We start from the raw sequence: 25917 nt of genomic DNA on the forward strand, positions 1-25917 counted from the left end.
TAGAAACAATTCTGATAACAAGACACGCTTTATCCAGCATCTCAGAAATTCAAGGAATAAAAAGCATCATCAGGTCTCACTCAGTTTCCATTGCTTATTTGGCCCATTCAAAGAAAGGATACTACACAGATGGAGAAAATATGGGTCTGACATTCTTCTAATTGGAGCTTTATAATAATGTGCCTTTTCATCTAGACTTAGCTCTTAAGCTTTATATACATGTATGTGTGTGTGTGTATATATATATATGTTTACATATTTTATAAATGGCAAAAGAGCATCATTTTACAGCTTAGTTTTCAAAGAAAGATTGTTTCCCTAAAAGGATTTTCTATAAATAGGCTACCTTTCCTTTGAAACAGAAGAACCACTTATGAAACATTAGTGTTAAAACCAGGTTCATGGTATGGGTCAAAGAGATGCCAAATATTTCCATTCTGAAAATTAGAATGAGCATTGAAGTATGAAAGTGAATCTCAAGGAGGAATCTTTGACCAGACTAAAGAAATGATGTATTTAACCCAATACAGAATATTAATATTCATTCTGTGTAGCATGTAGGGAAGAAGGTTGGTCCTCCAAGTTTGATAATGGAGGGAAGTGACACTCGATTTCTTGCTGATCTTTTCTCCTATAGTATATCCCCTCTCCATCAAAGAAAAGATCTACGACATAGCAGTACAATGTTAACACCTAAGCAGCACTTAGGATTTACCAGAAACATTCCAATTGCTCCACATAGTTTAATGTATTTAATCCATAGCCACCCTTGCAACACTAGTACAGAAGAAACTATGATTATTCCCATTTTGCCAAAGGGGAAATTGAGGTACAAAGAGGTTAAGTAACTGTTCATTGTCACATATCTAATAAAGTTACAGAACTAAATCCTGGGGTCAATCAGCCCATTTACTACTAACATTGCTAGTATGTATGTATCAAAGCAATTTATACAGATAATGTAAAATGCAGCCTCCTCATCTGCAAGTTAGAACAGTTCACTAAGGACTTCACTAAGCCATCAGGGAAAAAGGGTATAAATATTTATTTGAATGACACTTTGAATCAATGTAAAGACTAGTGAATCCATTCTCCAGGCAGCACAGGGCACTGCAAACCCAATGCACTACAAGGACAGAACCTGATGGAAACTTTGGGAAAAGAGAAACCTCTGAGAAGACAAGAACTGGGTTTCCAAATGATATTAATTATAAACAAAATCTAATTGTTGTTGTAGAGCTAATTGTAACAACCGACAGGATGTTTGGTGTTCCAACACACTTATTTTATATTCCTTTTGCTTTTAATGTCCATAGGTCATTACTCTTTAAAAAATTTAATCTGAAGAAAGTAGCAATGGAAAGCAGGAAGCAGAATGGAAAGCTAATTTAATCTTTATGAAAATGAAAAGGGTTCTTGTGCTTTCAAATGTTGTCTTCCATTTGAAATAAGAGTTTTGAGGTTTAAGTGTTTTAAAATGTACCAAAAAAAATTATGCTGAATATTTCTATGTGGAATCATCATAGTTGATGATTTCTGCATTCACTTACAAGCATTTACTAATAAAATGCATTATTAAGAGAGAATTAAGGCAGTATTAGGAAATCACACTAGAATAATGTGCTCAACAATTTTAAATTCCATTCAGAGCGTCTATATTAAACATCGTACATTCAAATGGTAGGTATTGGAGGAGATACAAGAATAAAAAAGGCATAATTCTGCCATCCAGTGGGATAAGGTAAGCATACAACGGTTGTTAAATGAGGCTACATATCACAAATAGACACTCCGTACAGGAGCAAATCATTTAATGCTATACAGTGAAAGTTAAGGAAAGGGGAGATGGAAAGCAGGAAAATCTGCATGAAAAGTGTTGTAGTTGAACAGAACCTCTTGGGGAAATGAGAGAGGAACAAAGGGATTGCAGGCCCTGGGAACTACAGGGGCAATAATATGCTGGGAAAACATTACAATAATTTTGAGATCATATAAATTTTTGTGTGGCTATATTAACATAGCTGCCATGGTCCTATAGAAAAAATGGGGCCAGCGTTTATAAATCTAAGAACTACCAGAGCAAATTCAAGGTAAATATTTCTCTGATGCTATACTTTTTCCAATTCTCTCAGAAAACTGTCAACCTCTAACATAGACATGTATAATTTATTGGATACCATTCTAGAATGAGCTGTGGCAACTGAGCATAAGGCTCAAAATAGAAGGGTAGTCCTTACCTAGTTGCAAGGGATGTGGACCTTATATAATCCATATACCAGATAATGCTCATCAGTGATGTCATTCAGAGACTTCAACTATTATACTTCTAGCCTAGAAGGTGGATGTTGATGAAATAATTCTCATGATGCCAACAGATGTTACAATAATGCTCCTAATACTATCTACTATTTATTGCTAGAATTCATTGTAGGGCTGTATAAAATCTCTTAGTTAATTCTAGAGACACTTATAAAAGAGATATTGTTAACTTCAAATGGAATCATTACATTCTATGAGGAACCTGGCAGGACACTAAATAACTTGTTCAAGTTAAAAAGTAAAGGGAAGCATCATAAGTCAAACTGAGGTCCATCTGATTCTAAAGGCAAAGGTGGTATTCTCTGTAGTATACATTATTCCAGAAATTAAATTCATAGAGGGAAAAGAGGATCCTGGCCATGAGGCTGTCATAGAAAGCATATTATAAGCTGGACGAATTGTGTTCTTTTCTTTAACATCATATAGGTGTAGCAAAGATGCAGAATACTTGCATTTGGGATGTGAGAAATGAAGGAACTGTTCCATGATGTAATGAATGTAGAGTTGTGTCCTTTGAAAATAAATTATAGGAGAAATTTTATCTTAAATTTTTTCATCTATTACATGGATTCATTCAGATAAAATTATAACTAGTTACAAAAGATGACTAGAGAATTACTTTCCTTAGAGATCTTTCAAATTAGGTGAAGATGCAATAAACTTAATGAAATCATGATTATGTGACTCTAAAATAGGAGACTTTACCACTTCTGAGAAATGTTTAAAGATTTTGTGTGAACCCTAAAAGTATACAGTGTTTCATTAGTTGCATGCTAGTGTTTAAATTTATAATTGTCATTAATATTACGAGCATGTACTACAACTAGCAAACCTGCAAGGTCGTACTCAAGATATGTCCCACATGGTGAACAGCACTCACCATGGTGAAGTCCAGATGTAAGATGAACATTATGTGAAATTAGCAGTGACTAAAAGAAGCAACACAGAGAATTTATTATGATGATAACGTAGCTCCCACGTGGTATCTATGGCTAGTTTTCTGGTTCATAGATATTAGTCTTAAAAACTCCCTAAATTCTGGAAGACTCATTCCCATGCCACTCACAAATTCACATAATTCTATTCCCACAATTGCAGCATGTCACACATGCTGCTTAAATATATTGTCTTAATAAAACATTCACATATTCTGTCAAACAACATGATATTTGCTAATAAAAATCAGAATGCAAATGTTCAGAAGACCAACCATTGCCTCTGCATTTAAAAGATAAAACAAAACACTTACTATAGGTTAGGCACCTTGTTTACCAAAAAAAGAGAAAAAAAGTTGTGTAACTCATTTAATTGAAATTTATTTTTTAATTCTCCATTTAAACTAGCTTTCTAGAACATACCTAGGTTCTCAAAACAAAATTTAAGAAAAGTGAGAGTGTATTTTAAACTTCGCCTTTATCTTGGTTATCTTTTGTCATCTTTTCTAAGATAAAGGGCTTGAATTTATATCAGCAGTTTTCAATGTCTGTTTGTTTTTTGTCTTTAATATCAGCAGTTTTCAATGTCTGTTTGTTTTTAGTCTTTGTCTCAGGGCCTCTTTGTGCTTTGAAAAATTATTGAAGATCCCCAAAAACTTTTGTTTATACAGGTTATATTTATTGACACTTACCATTAAAAAATAAAATGGAAAATGTTAGATATTTACTTATTAATTTATTTTAAAATAACAATAATAGTCCTGTTACATACTGATATAAATAATATAATTTTATTTTAAAATACTATTTTCAAAAACAAAATAAAAAAAAGAGAAGAGTGGTCTTGTAATTTCTGGCTTAATAGAAAACAGCTGGATTCCAATATTTGCTTCCATATTCCATCTTTTGCCACATCGCAAATCATGCAACCCCTGGAAAACTCCACTATACATTCATGACAGAATCAGAGTGAAAAGTACAAGTAATGAATCAGTATTACGATAAAAATATTTTTGATCTTGTAGACCACCAGAAAGTATCTTAGGGACCTCCAGCAGTCTCTGTAACATCCTTTGTATCAAGCTCACTATTCCATCTTAAAATGATTATGTGTAAAAACATATTAGTTTCAATATATTTCTTCAGTGCTTTTGTGTACTTTAAGATTTTTTTTTTTTTAATTTTAAAACCCTATTACCTTATATATGGGTACAATTTTGATTCTTTTGAATGGACCTTTATTAAGACACATCGTGATTAGCTAAATCATAATCGGCCAGTGATTGCTCACTCACAGGAGACATGATCACATTTTGATCTGCCATTACACACACTCTATCAACATTCAAATGGCGTATCCCTTTTACAAAGAAGCCATTACCTATCAACAAGTGCTGCCTTACTTAGAGTGTCTAGTATGTCTATTTCCAATAAAGTCAGGGAATTTGAGGAATTTTATGTTCATTTCTGAAATCTTCCTCATCCATCCGAGGGATTCAGTTAACTTGAGTACAGTTTACAGAAGAGACTATAAAACTCAAAATATTAATAAAAAATAGATCACAGAATAACAAATTTAATGTCTGTATGAATATAATACCTTAGTTTGAGTTCACCAGAAAGAGATTTTAAAACAAAGTTGCTTGTGAACATTAATTCTTAGGAAGTATTTTCAGGAAAAGCCAGTAGGGGGAAATGGGGAATTGGAACCAGGAAGTGAAGGAGTCAAGCCAGGATGTGGCATTAAACAGCCCCACAAACTATAGCTGTCCGAATCCTTCAGGAAAGCTATAGAGATAGTATACATCACACACAGTGTTCTCATCAGAAGCAGGAGAACTGGGATACTGATATTCTAACACCTGTCAATCACTGTTTATGGACTGCCCCACATGGGGATGTAAATTCCCAGGTACTTCTGACTCTCACTGCTCACAGGCAAAACAGGCTGCGGCAGCCTGAGGGCAGTCCACCTAATGAAAGAGATGCAAGTGCTGGCTGATGGCCACGGGCAAACAACCTGGGAGCACTAACATCTGTTTTAATAACAAACAGCTAGAAATCAACTTCAATTATTGACTTCTTTTTCTTTAGGGCATCTCAGAGGCTCAACTAGTGCAACTGTTTGATATAAACCTCTGGTCCAAAATATGTCCAACTCTCAGTTCAAGAGAAAATGGTTATGTTTTCATATGTACAGCTTCTCAATCTTGCTACAGGGATAATATGTAATGTATATGTAATGTAATATGTAATGTATAACTTTGGCTAAGAGACACATTTTTGAAAATTCACTTAATTTTTAAAATGATTTAATCTTAAGCATCATCTATCTTTCTTAATACATAGTAAGTATGCATATTCACCACCTCTGAATTTTTAATTTGTGTCTCAAAACTAAGCTTTCATATGAAAGATTTAGGACCTTCAGAGCTTTAGGACACCCCCTGTTTCATGGGACAATGAATAGGAGCGTGAGCATCATCTATGCTTTAGATATAATAATCTAAAGCTTAAAGCTAATTATAACTTCAAGGAGCTCCATTTTGTTTTTCTAGACCCTAATAATTTTTCAAGAAAAAGAATTACTGAAAGCAAGTATTAAGGTTGAGACCCAAGAGATACACATTTGCATAAATTTAGATTAGCAATTAGGATTCTTTCTCTGGCATATTTATGGTATCAGATAGTTTAAGTTAGTATTTCATTTATTTGAATAGAAAACAGTGCGCTCTAAGGTACAAGGACTTCCCAAAGCCTCTCCTTTCAGCTACTCAACAGTCTTCTATGGTAATATGTGCTTATGAGAAGGTATAAAGAAACTGAAGTTAAAACAATTTACAAGATGGTTTTTTTCTATTTAATACACAAGCAACTCAAATGATACTGAAAAGACTTTCTTTCGCCTTACTGCAGTCAGCTTACTGAACTTTCTTCTAGGTGATGTCCGATGACCCTGGCCTGTCTTCAGCAAGAATCCTACCCCTGATGTTTCTCCTTGGTAATTTTCCAACCACTGACCTCCTTTGCTGCTCCTTGGCTGTAAATTTCCACTTGTCTATGCTGCATTTGGAGTTGAGTCCAATCTCTCATCTCCACTCTAAGACTCCATTGCAGTGGTGCCTATAACCATTGTGATGGTGCTGAAAAAAAGTCTTTCTTCTTGTTCTTTAACAAGCATCACTGATTATTATTTTTATTCCACAAAAACTCACAGAGAAGATAAAAACTAGGAGAAACTAGGAGAGTTTTTCAGAGGCTATTTAACAGTGTAATATAGGAATAGTCTGGATGATATTCAGTGAATACATGTTCTATACTAGTATATTAGTTTTCCGTGGTTGCTATAACAAATTATCTAAGACTTAAAGGCACAAAACAACATAAACTTATTATCTTACAGTTCTATAGGTCAGAAGTCTAACACAGATCTCACTGTGGTAAAATCAAAGTGTCAGCAAGGCTAAGTTTATTTCTGGAGGCTCTAGGGGAGAAATTCAATTCTTGGCCTTTTTCAACTCCTAAAGGCTGCCTCCTGTCTTCAAGCCCAGCAATGTTAGGTCAATTCTTTGCACCCTGCATTACTCTAACCTTCTCTTCCACCTTTCTCCTCCACTTTTGAGGATGCTTCTAATTACTCTGGGCACACCCAGATAAACCATGGTAATTGATATGGATTGGATTTGTGTCTCCACCCAAATCTCATGTCAAATTGTAATCCACAATGTTGAAGAGGGGTCTGGTGGGAGGTGATTGGATCACAGGGTTAGATTTCTTCCTTGCTAATCTCATGATAGTGAGTTCTCACAAGAGCTGGTTGTTTAAAAGTGTGTAGCACCTCCTCCTTCACCCTCTTCCTCCTGCTCCAGTCATGTGGGACATGCCTGCTCCCCCTTTGCATTCTGCCATGATGTAAGTTTCCTGAGTCTTCTTCAGCCATGCTTCCTGTATACCCTGTAGAGCCATGAGCCAATTAAACTTATCTTTTTTATAAATTACCCAGCCTCAGGTAATTCTCTATAGCAATGTGAGAACAAACTAATACAATAATTTCCCTATTTTAAGGTCAGTTGATTAGCAACCTTAATTCCAGCTGCAACCTTAATTCCTGCTGTAACCTTAATTACTCTTTTTCATGTAACCTAACATATTTACAGGTTTTGGGGACTAGGACTTACAGATCTTTAAAGGGCCATTATTCTGTCGACCACAACTAGGTATTTGCTTATTAATTTAACAAATGATATTTGTATTGTTCTGTGCCAGGCATTGGGTTCGACGTTTGGAAGAAACAGTAAGGTGCAGTCTTTGTATTCAAAGAGTTTGAATTGTTTAAGGAAAATGGGAGAGATAAGCATCAAAGTTCTTTCTTAGAAAAAGCCACAATCTAATAGGACAAATGAGTCTTCATAAGCACGCCAGATTTCCATGAAAGATTCATTTTTTGTACTGAAAAATAACTAAAATATTACTCAATTGATTCATCATTCAGGGCTGAAGGACATATGAAATCTGAGGAAGGAGCTAATAAGATAAACACTTAATGGCTGGTTCAGAACTTGCCTACTAAGTGTTTTCATTCACATTTCTCTTAAAATATTTTCTTAAGTTTTGCAGACTTTTCATTCTAAAAAATTATAAACAATGAGGTGCGTGTATAGCAGGCTTTTTGATGGCTACAGGGAGAGAGTGGCAAGTATTTAATTCAGAATACTATCCATTCATACAAAAACTGGTTGGAATGTGTTCTTAAATCAATCCTATTAAATGAGATTCTAGAGTCTGAAATGCACTAAGAACTTAATTATTCAGTTTGGTTTCCCTGGCTTGTGTGTTAATTGCTCTTAAGCCACTCAACTCTCAGCTTGCTAATTCGACTCATCCGCACAGACACAAAATGGTTTAACTACTCATTAGTGATGCTGACAGAAGGCAAAGCCCAACATGGTCTTAGAAAAAAAACTAGTGTTTTATTATTCATTTTGTAAGTTTTTACTGTGAAATTTTCAGTTCAGAAATTTGTGTAGAGCTGAATGGAGTCAGTATTTTAGAAATGTGTTTTGAAGGTGGTTCATGATTTCGGAGATGGATAGGAAACCTCCTCATCCCTTTTCTCTATCCCATGAAATTGCAACTACTTGAATCCATCAGATCTGGAACCAAATGGTAATTCTAGCAACACTATACTGCTACAGCAACAATAGAAAAAAATATGATGAAGAAAGCACTGACCATATTTTATTGATTAAATCTATAGATTATATTATATCACATGATAACATTATAAGAGAAAGAATAAGCTAATGTGGGACTTTCTCTAGGCAGAAAGGAGCAACAATATTATGTGAAAAGGAATACCGCATAGCTGGAAATTCTCTTTTTTGTTTTTTCTCAAGACATTTATCTTTTTCATGTGAAGAAGTGGCAGGGGGAGCAGAAGTGCTGCAGAATCATAGTGCTTAACTAGCTCCAGTGGCAAAAAGTTTAGAGACATTTCAATATAATTAGGCAAGACCACTTGCCATGTCAGAAAACAGAATTAATTATTGAACTGTTCAAGAATGAGTTCTTTAAAGAAAATACAATTAGGTCTTCAGCATACACCTTGAAAAGCAGTCTTAGAAAAATCAGGCTTTCCAAACTGTAACTTTTCTCAAATAAGTTTCTTATTCTTATAAACATTTCTCTCCTCTGCCTCTCTCTCTCACACGTGCTTTCTTTCTCTCTCTATTTAGATATGGAGATTTTTTAATTAAAAAGCTTAAAAAGTATTTAATTATTTTCCTCAATGTTTTCCCCGAAGTTGGTTGCATATTTGTTTAGCCAGAGCTGTGCATCCTCCCCATACCTTCAGAAAGCTTATTAAAAGCAAATATATGTATGATGGTCATTTTATTCATGGAACTATACAACTCCAAAGAGTATTTATTGAGAATTTACATAGAGCTAATCATGGAGCCCTTGAGCTACACAAATGAAAAAGACCCTAGTTTGGAAAATTCAAAATCAGACAAATTAAAAAAAAATCTTTATCACTATTTACATAACCTGCTCCTACCAACACTAGAACTTCAGGAGGCACTCAAGGCAAGTATAACATTAAGTAATAAAATTTAAAGTAATAGTGAAAGACCTTCCAACCTTCTAAACTTAAGCCTCTGGCTGCAACTAAAGATCTTCTTCACTTCACTTCAGCCAGTTGTAGGCATCATTCGCACATTGGATCTCATATTTGAAGTCCACCTCTATCTTTATCCAAGACCGAAACCTCAAAAAATACCTTCTCTTTGATGCTAATTTTCTATGCCTGTACCTCACCTTCACTTTGCAGGCTTTATGGCTGCTCTAAATCTTTGCCATTTTCATCAGCCGTCTATCTCTTTATGTGCTCAGTTGTTCTGAGGACAGGCAGGCCACCATTCTTTCCTTTTCTTGTCCTTCTCTTGCTAAATTTCAACCCTGGCTTGCTACCCGACTACTACCTCTGATGTTCACCTTCATCAACCACACTATGTGAGTTATAATCTCTGTTCTCTTTTTTTAAAAAAAAACAAAGTCATAAAAACAGTATATTTGGGCCATGAAATCCACTTTACTACTTTAGCTAGTGAAGTGAATACCATCCTTTATAGACAGAAGTCTTCAATCAAAAAGTAGTTCCCTAACGCAATTTCTAGAACTCCCAACTTGAATTTGACTTTCCCTAAAATCAGAGCATGGGACAAGTTAGTTTAACTGGGAGCTGATGTCAGGAAGTAGATATGATAGAAAAGGGAAAGACAGGGAAGGGGGAAAATGCTGATAAAGGATACCTCATTGAGGTGTTACCACTGTGGATAACCTCTCAAGGAACGTTGTAGAAAGTGACAATTATCCTTCCAAAGGATGAGAGACTCAGTGTTATCTCCTGGCTCCTATACGATGTTGATTGAAGGTTGTCCCGGGGGTGATAATTCCCCCAGAGTTTTTAGAAGATATTTTTCTCATTGAGCAAGCTTTTATAGATTTTGTCCTGAGGTGGAAAAGTGAGGAAACCAGGTGGATATGTGAGGTAAGAAGTTTTTAGGTTGCATTTCATATGCTGCTGAAATCACAGGTGGGTAGAGTAGACGTAGTCCTGTCACAAAACTCTCTTCAATTATTTCTATTCTTTTGAAGATGAAACTTTTTTCCTTCTCTATTTAGCTTCTCATAGAAAGATTTAGAAATTTATTCACCTCTTATTTCTTTCTTATGTATCTAACCAGTTACGAGCACATAGCTTTTTTACCTTCACATTATCAGATGTGGCTTCACAGAAAGGCTGAAAAATGATGGACCAAATCAAATTTTATAGAATTCACATAGATTCTAAGACTCCATTGACCATGATGTTGTCCAGCTGCTCTATGAAGTTCACTAATAATATTTTAAAGGTATTTGTTTCATCATGAAGCAACAAAGTATATCTGATATATAGAAATAATCTGAAGACATCAGCAACATTAAGAATGACAGGCTTCACAGAAGCGTAAGTATTGCAAAAATTCTTTTTTTTTTTTTTTTTTTTTGAGACGGAGTCTCGCTCTTGTTACCCAGGCTGGAGTGCAATGGCGCCATCTCGGCTCACCGCAACCTCCGCCTCCTGGGTTCAGGCAATTCTCCTGCCTCAGCCTCCTGAGTAGCTGGGATTACAGGCACGCGCCACCGTGCCCAGCTAATTTTTTTTGTATTAATAGAGACGGGGTTTCACAATGTTGACCAGGATGGTCTCGATCTCTCGACCTCGTGATCCACTCGCCTCGGCCTCCCAAAGTGCTGGGGTTTTGCAAAAATTCTTACTGGTGAAAAATCTAAAATGATACCCAATTGAGGATTACACTGTTCACAAAGTGTGTTATACAAGTGATGCTTTCATTTCACAAAGATGAAACATTTGGAGAGAAGCAATGACTTATTTTTACCCAACTATACCCCATAGCATTTTTTATTTGTTACCTCTCTCAGCTATAGTTGTATTTGTGGACTTATTAGACAGTTACTATTGAGCAAACACAGATTGTAAGGTTCTGCAACATTTTCCACTCATAAAATTTTGTAAATATGTTGATTAAATATTCTGATTTCTGAATCATGTAAGATAAATTTAAGATAAATTGCATTTAAATATGTCGTTGATATTTTACTCTGGCAGGAATGTTAAATTTATACAAATATTTCTGTTCATCATTAAAAAAATCATTTTGTAAATATTTTTTCTTGCTTGCTCCCATAAAGTATTCATATACATACACAGTCATACACATTTTTATTTACATCAACACACACATTAAAATTACTATGTCAGAGCATCCAAAAGCCCCATGTTTTATTTATTAGAAAAATATTATTCCTCTGGTGCATAACTATTTGTGCAAAGTTCTGTCAGTCACAAGAGTTGTAAATTTTAAAAGATCCCATAATGTGCTAAGCTTTCTCTCAAATTTTCCCTACTTCTTAGAGTTCAATTAAGATTAGAAACAATTACATGAAAAGTAAGGAAAGCATATCAGAAGTGAGTTATTCCATTTTATTCTGAAACGACTGCTCCACTGATAGGAACACGTGCTTACAGGAAAAAAAAAGGTCTAGTTTGAGAGCAAAACATGGTTTATTTTTTTTACAAACCAGCCTGCATGCTCTGTTCATCAATACATGTCCCTACATGTGAAAGCCTTTTCCGCATGGTGTATCACTCTGCTCTGGGGGCTCTTTGAAAGTGAACCTTTCAAGTCCATGCCCCACAGATCCCTGAAGTGTCTGGGAACTAACCCTTTGCTTTTGCCAGAGGTTTGAAAATGGAACACTTTGGGGCTACACAACGTTGCTGTGCAATTCATTACGGGACAAAGAAATGTCTGGGGTTAGGCGGGCAAGCAACTAATGATCCTTCATTTTGTCTAGAAAACATCAAGATCGATATGTAGGACATGCAACATTTATGGAATGCTGTATTTTCTTTTCCCTCTAGGGAAGGGAGAAAACACTGAATGATCTCTTTCTGCTGATGGCTACAACACTCAAATGATTGACACTATTTAACACATGCTTTTGGTCTCTCCTTCCCATCTGCTAGCAGCAACACAGGTGACTGATCTTTCTAAACTTCCTGTATACCAGTACTCAACAATTTTATTTTTGGCATGTATATTTAGCTTCATTGATCCAGGTAACCAAAATCTGGGGGTAACATTACAATCTAAAATGAACAGAGGTAGTTCTGGGATGTGCTAAAAGGTATTAACGATCCATGATGTATTCACTTAAAGAAGACCTTTTATAAATAAGTAGGAGGAGCCTAGAGAAATAAAGCATGTTCCAAAAAGATAGCTATAAAGTTCTCTTCCAACTCACATATCTGTCAGGAATTGGAACCCAATACCAACATGAATCATATTTAATTAGCAAATTATTCCAACAGTGGCTCAAATCAAAATGAGGCAGCAACATAACTGTGGTCAGTGTTACATGTCCTTGCAAATTTCCTTAACTACGTCCTTTTTAGAACTTGAAATTCAGAGCAATGTCAACATTTTAGGTTGAAATAGATTTTTTTCCTTGTTCTTTTATAGAAATGACATAGTAGGAAACTTGGAAACTAGATGATCATCTCAGGAAAGTAATTAGCTTTGCATCTCTTTTAAGAATAATTGCCATTTTGTTGGCCAGGCTCATGCCTGTAATCCCAGCAATTTGGGAGGCTGAGGCGGGTAGATCACCTGAGGTGGGGATTTTGAGACCAGCCTGACCAACATAGAGAAACCCCGTCTCTACTAAAAATACAAAATTAGCCAGGCATGGTGGTGTATGCCTATAATCCCAGGTACTCAGGAGGCTGAGGCAGGAGAATTGCTTGAAACTGGGAGGTGGAGGTTGTGGTGAGCCGAGATCATGCCATTGCACTCCAGCCTGGGAAACAAGAGCGAAACTCCATCTCAAAAAAAAAAAAAAAAAAAAACCCACCAAGAGGAGTCATTGTCATTGTCAACAGTGACAGAAATCGAATGCCACTATATTTGCCCAATAACACATGCATATTTTCCCCTCACTGTCCTTAAACATCCTTAAACAGAGAGCTAGACAGTATGAATATGGCACCAATTGCTCTGCACTTGCTTAAAGTAATATTAAATATAGGAGATACAGTTAGGCTGTGTCCCCACCCAAATCTCATCTTTAATTCCCAAGTGTTGTGGGAGGGACCTGGTGGGAGGTAATCGAATCATGGGGGCAGGTCTTTTCCATGCTGTACTCATGATTGTGACTATGTCTCGTGAAATCTGATGGTTTTAAATTGGGGAGTTTGCCTACACATGCTCTCTTCGCTTGTCTGCCATCATGTTATGCATGCCTTTCACCTTCCACCATGATTGTGAGGCCTCCCCAGCCATGTGGAACTGTAAGTCCAATAAACCTCTTCTTTTCTAAATTGCCCAGTGTTGGATATGTCTTTATCAGCAGCATAAAAACAGACTAATACAATAGGGCTCTAGTATGAGAAGATGATTGACATAATATTCAACCTTTCAACAGCTTTCTGAAGGCCTGAGGATCTTAGGTCATCATTATTAGATCACTGTGAGTCCTTCATCTACATGACCTTAAAGCAATGTATCTAAACCGTCAATGTGCAGTTCGATAAAACCACAAAATTTGGAATTCAAATATGTCAAATCTTGATAATGCAGAACACTGAGATTTTTCAGATTTTAAAAACTGTATTTTAGTTTTCAGTGGGTCACACTAATTACACGAGTATATTCAAAAGCAAACATATACTCTCTAAAGTAATGAAAAAGATTAGAAAATTGACCACTTAAAAAACGGTATGAATATCTGATGCCATAGCTTTAGTGATATCCTACTCTCTATCTTAAAGATGGACTTGAATATTGGTTAAGACATACATTTCTGAAAGTAAGATTTCAGCTATTTCCAGGTAATAAGTAATAAGGACCAATAAAGGCAGACAGCATATACCCAAATTGTATTATATCTGCCATGACTGAGTAATTATACTCAACAAGGGCAAATTACCACTTTACCTTTCAAAATACCCATATCTTATATTATAGCCTCTTTTCTTCCACACCTAATTTAAGAATCAAAGATTAAATGTCTTTACTTAGCATTTGAAGTCTTTATTCAACTCTGACTTTCAAAGTAATTTATAAATAAGCAGATTCAAGCACTGATGATGATCGATATTGTATATTTAGTTCTATTATGATGAGTCGAAATCTCAGAAGCATACAGTTATCTCTCCTAAGAGTTTTATAACTGAACATAATTATTTTGTCTTTCTTGTCCCCAGGAGATAAAAGTGAGTGAGAAAACTCATAACCAAGTTCCTGCTATTCACGATGTTTCCATTGGGTGTAGCTATGATATTAGATAGGTTAATATCACAGCCTGCATATTCTGGAAGGATGCCCAGACATTTGGGGATTTGTAGTGACTTTCTTTGTCTTCAGCATTAAATTGTATTAGTCAGCGATTTATGTTCTATGGGGAAAACCAAACAAAATACTTTCAAATCAATCAGAGAAAGAAGGATTTCAATATGTCTTTTTTTCAAAAATGAACAAATAAAAAAATTGAGACTTGGGCTAAAACTGAATCATCCATAATTTCTATACAGTATGCTCATTTATATTTTTATATAATTATATAATTTATACCTCGTTTGAATACCTTCTATACCGATAGGTATCTGTTGGATAAAACAGGACAAAAAAGAGGAAAGTCTACAAACAATGCAACTCCTTTACTCAATGACGGGTCTGAGTAAAGTGTCTTAAAATGTCTGTTTATACCAAAAAAAAAAAAGTATTTCTGCTAAAATGCAAGGGCAGCTAACATGCTGAGATGAAAACTGCTAACTCTTTTCTTAACAACACCATATGTCTCCAATTGGATCATAATGCAGTCAGTTCCCAAGGGAACGTTCCACATGGAAGCTAACCAAATCAAGGCACAGTCTTCACTGTATGTTGACTCACTGATTAGCCAGCAATCAACTACTTTGGATTTTCAGATTATGCGAGTGTCTGTCTGAAGGGTCTTTCTGCATTCTCGACATCCTCCTTACACAAAGCAAGTCATTACAAAACCCTCCACAATAATATTTCTCATTTTGTGCACACTTCCTCTTACATAGAAACTCAATATATTTTAAGAAACGAAAATGCTCAACCTCTGAACTCTCTGATGAGTTTTAAATAGTAGATTTAAAATACAGCAAACAGTACTGGAATCCAGCTTAAAAAGACAAAAGGCACATATTGTAAGACGAAAGAAGTGACCTTAGTCTCCCCTAAGAATAACTATATATAAAAGACCAACAAAGAAACCAACATTCATTATTCAGATGATTCTACATTTATGTAATTTTTCTTAGTATAATACTTCATTCAAGCTTTAATTGTTTATACAGGAATTATATTTAAAACTTTACTTACTTAATATTAAAACCTTCCACGTATACTACTTCTTCAAGTTCTGGCATTTGAACCTCTGATACACATAATAAATCCAATTATTTCATGTTTAATGTAATTCTTAATAGTATAAAGTTAGAACACTTTATGATGTGTATAAAACCTTAGGAATTTTGCCTTGGGAAGTGTGAAATGCCCTGGGATAGTCCAGATGGGGCTTCTCACATTAGCTCTGATAAATAGACAGTATTTTCTAAAATTTCCAATTTGTCAGTAACGGGTATTTTTGTAAAAGAAAATTATGCACTCAGATTTCATGACATTGTCAAATTGCTATACAAGTTTCTAATTGCTTTCTCTCAATTTCTGTATTTTTCTTGTCATGGACTGGTAAGAAATGTTTCAGGACTGGCATAAATTTGTGGGATTTATTGTAAATATCATTGTTTAGATACTTTATAACTTAGAAATTGGAATTTTAATATTAATGCTGAGTCATAAACTTCCATCACTTCCAGCATATCATTCTTTAACTATTTTCTTCTAATCCACTTTAGAAAATCAGCAGCAGAAATTCAAAGAAAAGCCAAGTAAGAATTACCAAAAAGCTTTTGAGACAGATGAGTCGCTACACAGTATTATTTTAAAATACACATTAATAAGCACAAAACCCCAATCTTGCAATGATCAGCAAGGGCTTTATCATGTACTTATTCTAATAAGAGCAATTTAAGCCTCCACATCTAGTGACTTATTAGCGACATTTCTTACCTGGGATGCCTGGTGGTGTTTTCAGATATTTTCCATTAAAATGTTGAATTACCACTTCACATTTTTCAGTAGACTCCATTCTGGGAAAAAAAGTAAACCAGAGATCACATATGGTTGTCAAGAAAAAGACACTTAAGAAGTAAAGGAAAACTAGAAAGACATGAAAATACATGATTTGAGAAATGTATCTCTATTATCGACTTTTATCATGGCCACAATGAGAAGACTGATAAGAGAACATCACTAATTCATCATTGCTGAGAAAGTATGATTCACTCTATTGAAAGCTGCCTATATGGAGGGCTCTGTTCTGAGCCTTCATTCAGCAGTAACCCTGAGGAATTATCTTTTTTAAATTATTATTATTGTACTTTAAGTTCTGGGATAAATGTGCAGAACGTGCAGGTTTGTTACATAGGCATAAACGTGCCATGGTGGTTTGCTGTACCCATCAACCCGTCATCTAAATTAGGTAATTCTCCTAATGCTATCCTTCCCTTAGCCCCCCATTCCCCAACAGGCCCTGGTGTGTGATGTTCCCCTCTGTATCCATGTGTTCTCATTGTTCAACTTCTACTTATGAGTGAGAACTTGCAGTGTTCGGTTTTCTGTTCCTGTGTTAATGTGCTGAGAATTATGGTTTCCAGCTTCACCCATGTCCTTGCAAAGAACATGAACTCATTCCTTTTTTGTGGCTGCATAGTATTCCATGGGGTATATGTGCCATATTTTCTTTATCCAGTCTATCATTAATGGGCATTTGGGTTGGTTCCATGTCTTTCCTTTTGTGAATGATGCTGCAATAAACAAACATATGCATGTCTTTATAGAATGATTTATAATCCTTTGGGTATATACCCAGTAATGAGATTGCTCAGTCAAATCATATTTCTGGTTCTAGATCCTTGAGGAACCTCCACGTTGTCTTCCACAATGGTTGAACTAACGTACGCTCCCATCAACAGTGTAAAAGCTTTCCTATTTCTCCACATCCTCACCAGCATCTATTGTTTCCTGATTTTTTAATGATTGCCTTTCTAACTGGCATGAGATGGTATCTCTTTGCAGTTTTGATTTGCATTCTCTAATGACCAGTGATGATGAGCTTTTTTTCATATGTTTGTTGGCCACATAAATGTCTTCTTTTGAGAAGTGTCTGTTCATATCCTTTGCCCACTTTTTGATGGAGATGTTTGTTTTTTTCTTGTAAATGTGTTTTAAGTTCTTTGTAGATTCTGGGTATTAGCCCTTTGTCAGGTGGATAGATTGCAAAAATTTTCTCTCATTCTATGGGGTGCCTGTTCACTCTCATGATAGTTTCTTTTGCTGTGCAGAAGCTCTTTAGTTTAATTAGATCCCATTTGTCATTATCTTAATTCACTCAGCAATGTTTGGCAACTGAAAGTGTTCAACAAATGTCTGTTGAATGAGGAATTAGCCAACCTGATGGTAGGTTTTATTATTGTCTTTCATATCAATAAGGGTACTAAGGCTTAGACAGACAAACTACCTTTCCAATAAGGGGTAAAGTCAGGATTTCAACTGACGCCTGTGCAACAGTAAAGCCTGTGCTATAGCTATTAAGCTATACTGCTGACGGATTCCACAAAATAAGTTGACAAGATGTGTTTTATTTGAACAGCTTGCAGCCTAAAGGACTGATTGGTATAGTAATGTAGTCATCAGCATTATGACATTTTTATTGACAATCCACTGGATGTAAGATACCCCAAGAGAGTTAGGTGGGGTCCTACATATTGAAGGAAGTTATAGATACAAAAACCTTAGGTCCTACTTTCTCAATCTTGAATTTTGAACGAAATCCTATTTTTTCATACTATCTTAGCAGTATTTCTAAACTAATGTTATTGTGCCAAATTTTGGCATCTCACATACAATCTAAAGAATGAACATTTTGAGCCACACCAACATAATTTAAATTTTGGCAATGTTACCATATCTTAAGTACAGTAATATTTGTAGCATTTTCCAAATAATGAATAATATCTGGCCCTTATTGCTTTATAAAATTGGATGGGGAAGATGATAATTAAGGATTAATTCTGATGAAAAGAAACTTAAATCCTCCTAAGAGTATACTAGAGCCAAAAACTAATTTAATAAACAGCACACATACACGTGAAATAATGTGTATGAAATGTGTAAAATTTGTCCAAAAGGCAAAGTATAATTTTGGATTTTCTGCTGTTATTAATACGAGCTTTCTTGGAATGGCACCCATCAGTGCAAGCTGTTAACACTTTCCTACGTCTAAATTTTATGTGTATTTCAAGATTATATTACATGGCCGTATTATAGGACCATATTACATGGCAGAGGAAACAAGATACGAAAAAATATGCTAACAAATGTCAAATAAGCTATACGTATTTATTACAGCTATAAGAATTCAAATGTGAGAGGAATCCCAGCAGTCAGGGAAATACTGAGAAGAGGCACAGAATCTAGGAAAGGCTTTTGGAGAAGTAATTAGGGCAGGGGGCTGAGCTGGGCAGCGTGGAGGGCACGGCTCTTTACTACAATGTGGTAGACAGAGCACACAGCTTGTGACTCAGTGGAAGGATTCCCCAGGAAATTCTTAAATATTCACTGGGAGATGAAGTCAGGGCAGTGGTATCACTTGTTTAACAAGTCTGAAGATGATATCGGGAACGAGTTCCATTTTGGAGATATAATTATGTTCTGACAAAGTTTTGTTTGTTTTCAGATGCACATTCCTATGAAGCATGGGATGAGTGTGCATCTTTCTGTATTGATGCATATGACAAATCTCTACCGCCAAGCAGTGCTGGATTTACAGGAATGAGGCCTGCGTCTTCACACAGAGCTCCATACTTAGGACAAACCTGCACTTAGTTTAAAGTTCTGCTGTTGCCACCTGGGACTTCTTAATAATTCTTTTAACAGAGGGATCTACACTTCATCCTTCACCCTAATTTATGTAGCTGATCCTGCTATGATAAGAAAGTACAGGAAACTAAGTTAACCTTAGTAGGTCAGTATGTATATCATCAGGTGACCCAATGGATTCACGTAAGTCTTATTTTGAAAAAGAAATCTTTAGTGAATCAATTTGATGTCCAAATAAAAAGAAAACTCTCTATGCAATTTTAATAGATAAAAATAAAAACAAAAATAGCATTTTGTTTACTACTCACTGACAAGTTCCTCTATATCAGAAGATGTTTGGATAAGTAAGGCAAGAAGAATCTTTCCTCATTCTAAATATTTAGAAAGAGCTAAGCACAATTTTCCCAACCCTTGCAAGTTTTCTTTCCAGTGGAACCTTTTACTGTAAGTCTTTCAATTTTTTTATCTTTTTTTTTTTTTTTTAAGTAGAAAACTTCCACTTCCAGGAACAAAAGAATTCTAACTCTGTTCTTTCTCTCTTCCCACAGGATCTATTATTGTCTCTTTGGGAAAATAACCTTCCCTCCTAGCAGAGACATGAATGGGAGAGGAAATGTAAGCCCTTAATTACTACAGATGTTACTTTGTGGAATTTTTATTCCAGGAGAGCTACAGAATGCAAAGTTTCTGCCTCAGAATCCCCTCCCTGTTCAATCTCTCTCTGGGTACTCATCCAGATAAAAGGCAGTTAAGAATCTCAGGCTCGCTTGCAAGAGTCCTACAAATCAAATCCTTTCTCTTTGTCTTAAAATGACATGGAATTCTAAATGAAGACTAATACTAGGGGTGTGTGTGTGGGGTGTGTGTGTGTGTGTGTGTGTGTGTGCGCGCGTGTTTATTCTACATAAAGCATTTTAGGGAATAGAGAGGAAGCTAAAAAAGAAAATCAAGTGGCTAACCCACTCCACCCACTTAAAATATTTTTGTTCTTGTTTGAAAGCCTCAAGTCCTCCCGTCTGGATTCCAAGTATGATCATCTTTTCTTAACACTGTTTTACAGTCATATCAGGCTGGATGGGGGCTGTTTCTATGAACACAAAGACAGCAGTGTAGATTGTTCACTTTGGGTTCATTCAGATTTAACTAAGTGAATGTCTGCTGTGAGCCTTTAGAGACTCCCGTCTCTGAAAGCATAAATGCAATAAAACTCTGTTTTCTGAAGCTGCCGGTGCTTAGTGTCAAACCGTGTTACGCTGTACCACCCAGCAGTGACAATTCCATTTTAATACACGGGGCACATTTTAACAAGGCAAAGCAGTCCCGGCAAAGATGGCAATATAGGAGCTGCCAAGGGGAAAAGGCTCAGTGTTCCTCATGCATTTTATGTGGAAGCAGAACAAAACTGAGATCCAGAAAGCTCTGAGGGGAAAGAGACTCTGCTCTGGGGGGAAAGAGACTCTATTTGAATAGCCATCTTAGGAAGAATGTGCCCATTTTCTTCTCAGGTTTCACAATGAACCTCTCTGAAATGCCAGCTCAAGCTATCTGGAATCTGGCACACGCTTCAGTTAAAACTGACACTAGCATTCTCAAGTGAGTCTGAAAAGACAGCACGCCAGACACAGCTGCCTTTATATGTCCTTTTCAGATGGGCCACTGAATCACTACAACTGCATCTATTCTTCCTAGGCGGTACCTGAAACCCCTTGCATCCTTCAGAACAGCTGCGTGCCAGGCCAACCATTCACATGACAATACATTCATTAGGTTCTTACAAGGCTCCAATCACTGTCTAAAGCTTCAGGGTTTTCTGTTAGGTCTGATGTTTAAATATACATACACATTAAAGGTCCTGTTTGACATTCTTTCTTGTCTCAGTACCTAGGAACCTGGCTTCAGTCATCTGAAACACACCACAGAATTGTGCTGCTGCTTCTTCCTTTTTTTAAAAACAGCTACTAAAAGGAGCTGGTTTAACAGCCAATACAATTCCCACAGGCAAATTACATCAGATGAGAGGCTGATCAGTATCAGTAGAATGCTCTGGGTCAGACCTAACACACAGAGGTAGAAACGTACTTTGCAAAACCATCTGCAGCTTACCTCTCTCACCTCCATAGAGAAGCACACAGTTTATGGTCTTAAAGCAATAAGCATTATTAATCATGTATTTAAAACAAATCTATCCTGTTATTTATTATGGTTAATTAGAAGTTTCCAGTATTGTAAAATGTTTGTGGTTTTGCAATCACAGGCTCCGTACAAATTATTGGCAACTTAGGGTATCTAACGTTGTAAGCCAGTCATCCTCATTTCTGGTAAGATTTGCTTATGCAAAGGGTCAACATTAAAATATTTTTTTGAAGTACTAAACTGTGCATTCCTTCTGACATTTCAAAAACAAATTATGTCATTTACTTCTTAATCCATTGTAACTGAAGGAATAAAACAGTGAGTCCCAGGAACAAAGATGAATGAATGAGTTGAATTTTCTTCTCAGTTTTTGCAATTTGTTTTCTTCCTGCCAGGTACCTGACATTCTTAGGATCCAAGTGTCTTAAGTACCAAACAGTGAAGTTGTGAGGCCTTCCTTATATGCCCTATTGTAGAAACCAGACATTCTGGGGTATTTTGCTCAGCATTACAACACATTCCTCTTAGGAAATGGAACTGTGGATGGCAATATTTGACTAATGAAAACACATTCCAGAGTTTTAGAATCACATAATTTCAGGGCTGCAAATGGCCTCAGATATCAACTTCTACATTGTACAAATGAAGAAACACTAGAAGACTATGACTGGCTTTCCTAAAAACTAGTTAGTGGATGACCTTGGAGTAGAACCTTTGTCTCATGACTCTCAATTCAGACTGTTTATTTGGAAGAGATGCAGCTCCGTTGCTGGCCTCATGTCATCCTTCCTGATTTTCTGTACGGGCTGATGTACTTCAATCTGTTCAAGAGTAGGATAGGTCCTGTTAGCGCCATTCCACCCAGCCATTACTTAGAGAAGTTGTTTTCACAAATGGAATATAACCTGATATGAGACGTCAAGGGTGCTTCACCTCTGTGGTATTCTCCCCCGAAACCCATATAAACTAGCGGTCCTCTCATGAAGAAAATATCTGACAAACTCAAATCTAGAGACATTCAGAATACCTGGCCAGTATTAAACAAACAAAGCCTAAGAAAGTATCATAGATCAGAGCAGGCTGGTGAGACAGGACAACTACATGCAATATGGTAACTGGATCGGATCGTGGAACAGAAAGAGAATGTTAATGAAAGCGTCAGCACAATCCAAATCGAGTCTGGAGTTTAGTTAATAGTAATATGCCAATGTCAGTTTCTTAATTTTGACAAGCGTGCCATGGTAATTTAAGGTGTTAATGGGGGAAACTGGGTGTGCAGTATATAGGAAATCTGTATCATCATTATGACTTTTATGTGAAGGTAAACTTATTTCAGAATAAGAAGCTCATTTTTAAAATTACTCTACATGAAAATTATCAGAAAACTACTTTAAAAAATACCAATCTCTGGGGCCTAGCCCAGGAAATTCTGACTTAATTGATTTGGCATGAGGCCCAGGCACAAAGCTTTCAAAAATACCCAGGTGATTTCAGTGAGCAGTCAGGGTTGAAAACCCCTGTTCTGAAGTTCTGTGTCAGGTATGTGAGACTGGAAACTAGGTGCCAGGCCCAGTCTATATGTATGTTTTATCTGGACTGCAAAGAGATTTTGGGAATTTTGAAATGGTTGTCAACATTTAAAACTTGGGAGATTTCACAGGAAAATTGAAATTTATGATTCCTTTTCATAGATGGGACGGTTTAACCCATGCTTTCTACATGGCAACTATGACATAATAAAAACTATATTTAGTCTTTTTCTCAGGTTCCTGGCACACAACTTCTAAAACCCCTGGGATTTCCTGAATGATAGGGGTATGTTTTGTTATTCAGAATAGACTATTTTTAATCACATCTCAGCTTATGCTAATGAGGTCACTCAGGTAACTTCAGGATGGACACTGGTCACCAGAAAGACTAAGATTTGGTTAGTGGCTTGGAACTTTCAGCCCCACCCTCTCCGACTTCTGAGAACTGGAGAGAGGCTGGAGATGGAGCTCAAATACCAAGGGCCAATGATTTAATCAATCAAACCTAGAGGTTTCACATAATGAAACCTCTATAATAATCCCTAAACAACAAGGTTCAGGAAATTTTCAGGTTGGTGAAGACACTGATGTATGCCAGGAGGGTAGGGAGCCCTGAGAAGCCACAGAAGCTACATAGCCCTTCCCGGATACCTTGCCATATGCATTTCTTTTTTTTTTTTTTTTTTTGAGACGGAGTTTCACTCTTGTTACCCAGGCTGGCAATGGCGCAATCTCGGCTCACCGCAACCTCCGCCTCCTGGGTTCAGGCAATTCTCCTGCCTCAGCCTCCTGAGTAGCTGGGATTATAGGCACGCGCCACCGTGTCCAGCTAATTTTTTGTATTTTTAGTAGAAACGGGGTTTCACCATGTTGACCGGGATGGTCTCGATCTCTTGACCTCGTGATCCACCCGCCTTGGCCTCCCAAAGTGCTGGGATTACAGGTGAGCCACCGCGCCCAGCCCATATGCATTTCTTTCATTTGAGTTGTACCCTTTATAATAAACTGATAAATATCAAGTGTTTTGAGAGTTATTTCAGTGAGTTACTAAACCTGAAGTTGGGGAGTTGTGGGTACTCCCACATTTTGTAGTTGGCTGGGAAGAAATGTGGGTAGCCTGGTGATACGGTTTGGCTGTGTCCCCACCCAAATCTCATCTTGAATTGTAGCTCCCACAATTCTCATGTGCCATGGGAGGGACCTGGTGGGAGGTAATTGAATCACAGGGTGAGATTTTTTTTCTTTGCTATTCTCATGATAGTGAATAAGTCTCATGAGATCTGATGGTTTTATAAAGAGCAGTTCCCCTGCACACACTCTCTCGCCTGTGCCATGTAAGACATGCCTTTGCTCCTTCTTCACCTTCCATTATGATTATGAGGCCTCCCCAGCCACGTGGAACTGTGAGTTTATTAAACCTCTTTTTCTTTACAAACTACCAAGTCTCAGGTATTTCTTCACAGTGGTATGAGAATGGACTAATACATCTAGGCACTCCATTTGCGGCTGGTGTGGAACTGAGCCACACCTGTGGAGTCTGATGATCAGGTAGTTCGTGTCAAAACTGAGTTAAATTGTAGGACATCCAGTTGATGTCAGAGAATTGGAGAATTGGTGTGCAAAAATAATATATCTGATGTCAGAAAAACCTATACATTTGGCATCAGAAAAAAAGACATCACAGCAACTGTGGAATAAAGTTAAAGAGCAGTCTTGTTCTTTAAACAAGGCCACTTTGCCATTATTCCTACCAATCTGTATCAACTGCCAAACCTAAGGCAAAATAGTAAATGCTGTTTGTCACTGAACTTGCATTCTTTATTTTTAATAGTTAAGAGAAAATTTATTTAGCTTAATTTATACAGGGATAGTGGTGTATTTCTGTTCATCCTTTCGTAAATGTCTTCTCTGTCCTGCTCTATGCCCCAAGGAGGTGATTCTTTTATGGACTGTATAATCTTAGCTCTGTCATTTACTGGTTTTCCACTGGGTTCTGCCTATGGAAGCTTGGAAGGACTTCAGAAGGCAAGAGTAGAGAGAAATCAGAGTGGCTTTCCCTCTTTCTCTCCCTGCTTTGGCACTTCTGTCTAGCAGGGGTTGCATCTCTCCCTGTCTACAGTCCTTCCAAGCAGTCCCTCCTCTGAGGCTCTGGCTCTCACCGAACTCTGGAAACACCCTTCTGCTTGCTCCTTGAGCCCTCAGGGTGGTAAGGGTTTCCCTCTGTTGCTTCTCTCTGGGAACATCAAAATCTTTTTGCCAGTTTCCTTAACACTGCTTCTATAAATAGTTTGTAAATACTCTTTAATATTCTTCAGCATAATCATCTGGAGTGAAACTCTGCTTCCAGCCAGCGTCTTGATGCCTACACCATAAAGCTGTCAACAGCAGAGGAATAAAAAAAATCCCAAAGACTGTGTGTGTCAAGAAGCATATAAGAAATAAACTTTGTCTTATACTCCATCTAGAAACTACTTCTTTTACTTGGATTACCTGATTACCTCCAATAGAGACACTCATCTATGTACTCATATAGATGCATCATTATCTAAATATATATTTTTAGCCACACTAGTGTTTTAGAAGAAATTTTGGTAAAGAAATGGCAGAAAATTCAACTTAAATAAATAATCTGAGATAACATGAAAATTAAGTACAGGTCTAGAAAAGTCACACCACTAATGACTCTAGAATACATGATCATTTTTAATCAATCTCTTAGCTATTCCTAGATATTACTGAGAAAAGGAAAATAGCTCAGAGCAGTCTGAACTATGTGAGATAAGTGACATTTATCAGGTCCAGAGAGACATAAGTACAGGTCTTCAGTCATGGCTCTCTCCCCTGAGTACCCATGCCTGAGGGCAATGGTTTAAAGGTATTTTTGTTCCTGACCAGTTTTCT

At 36.6% G+C, this 25917-nt stretch overlaps 1 protein-coding gene across 9 annotated transcripts in view; it reads right to left on the minus strand.

Moving 5' to 3' along the window:
* The window catches only part of RBMS3 (RNA binding motif single stranded interacting protein 3), a 1161208-nt gene that overhangs the window by 249624 nt on the left and 885667 nt on the right, over positions 1-25917 (minus strand). For all 9 annotated transcript variants that reach the window (XM_064378594.1, XM_064378591.1, XM_064378593.1 and 6 more), the window contains one exon: positions 16484-16563. In XM_064378594.1, the coding sequence (XP_064234664.1) occupies positions 16484-16563 (80 nt within the window). The remainder of the gene's footprint in view (positions 1-16483; positions 16564-25917) is intronic.

Source organism: Aotus nancymaae, unplaced genomic scaffold, assembly GCF_030222135.1.
Source record: "Aotus nancymaae isolate 86718 unplaced genomic scaffold, 86718_ANA_hifiasm-v0.15.2.pri h1tg000019l, whole genome shotgun sequence".
Taxonomy (NCBI): domain Eukaryota; kingdom Metazoa; phylum Chordata; class Mammalia; order Primates; family Aotidae; genus Aotus; species Aotus nancymaae.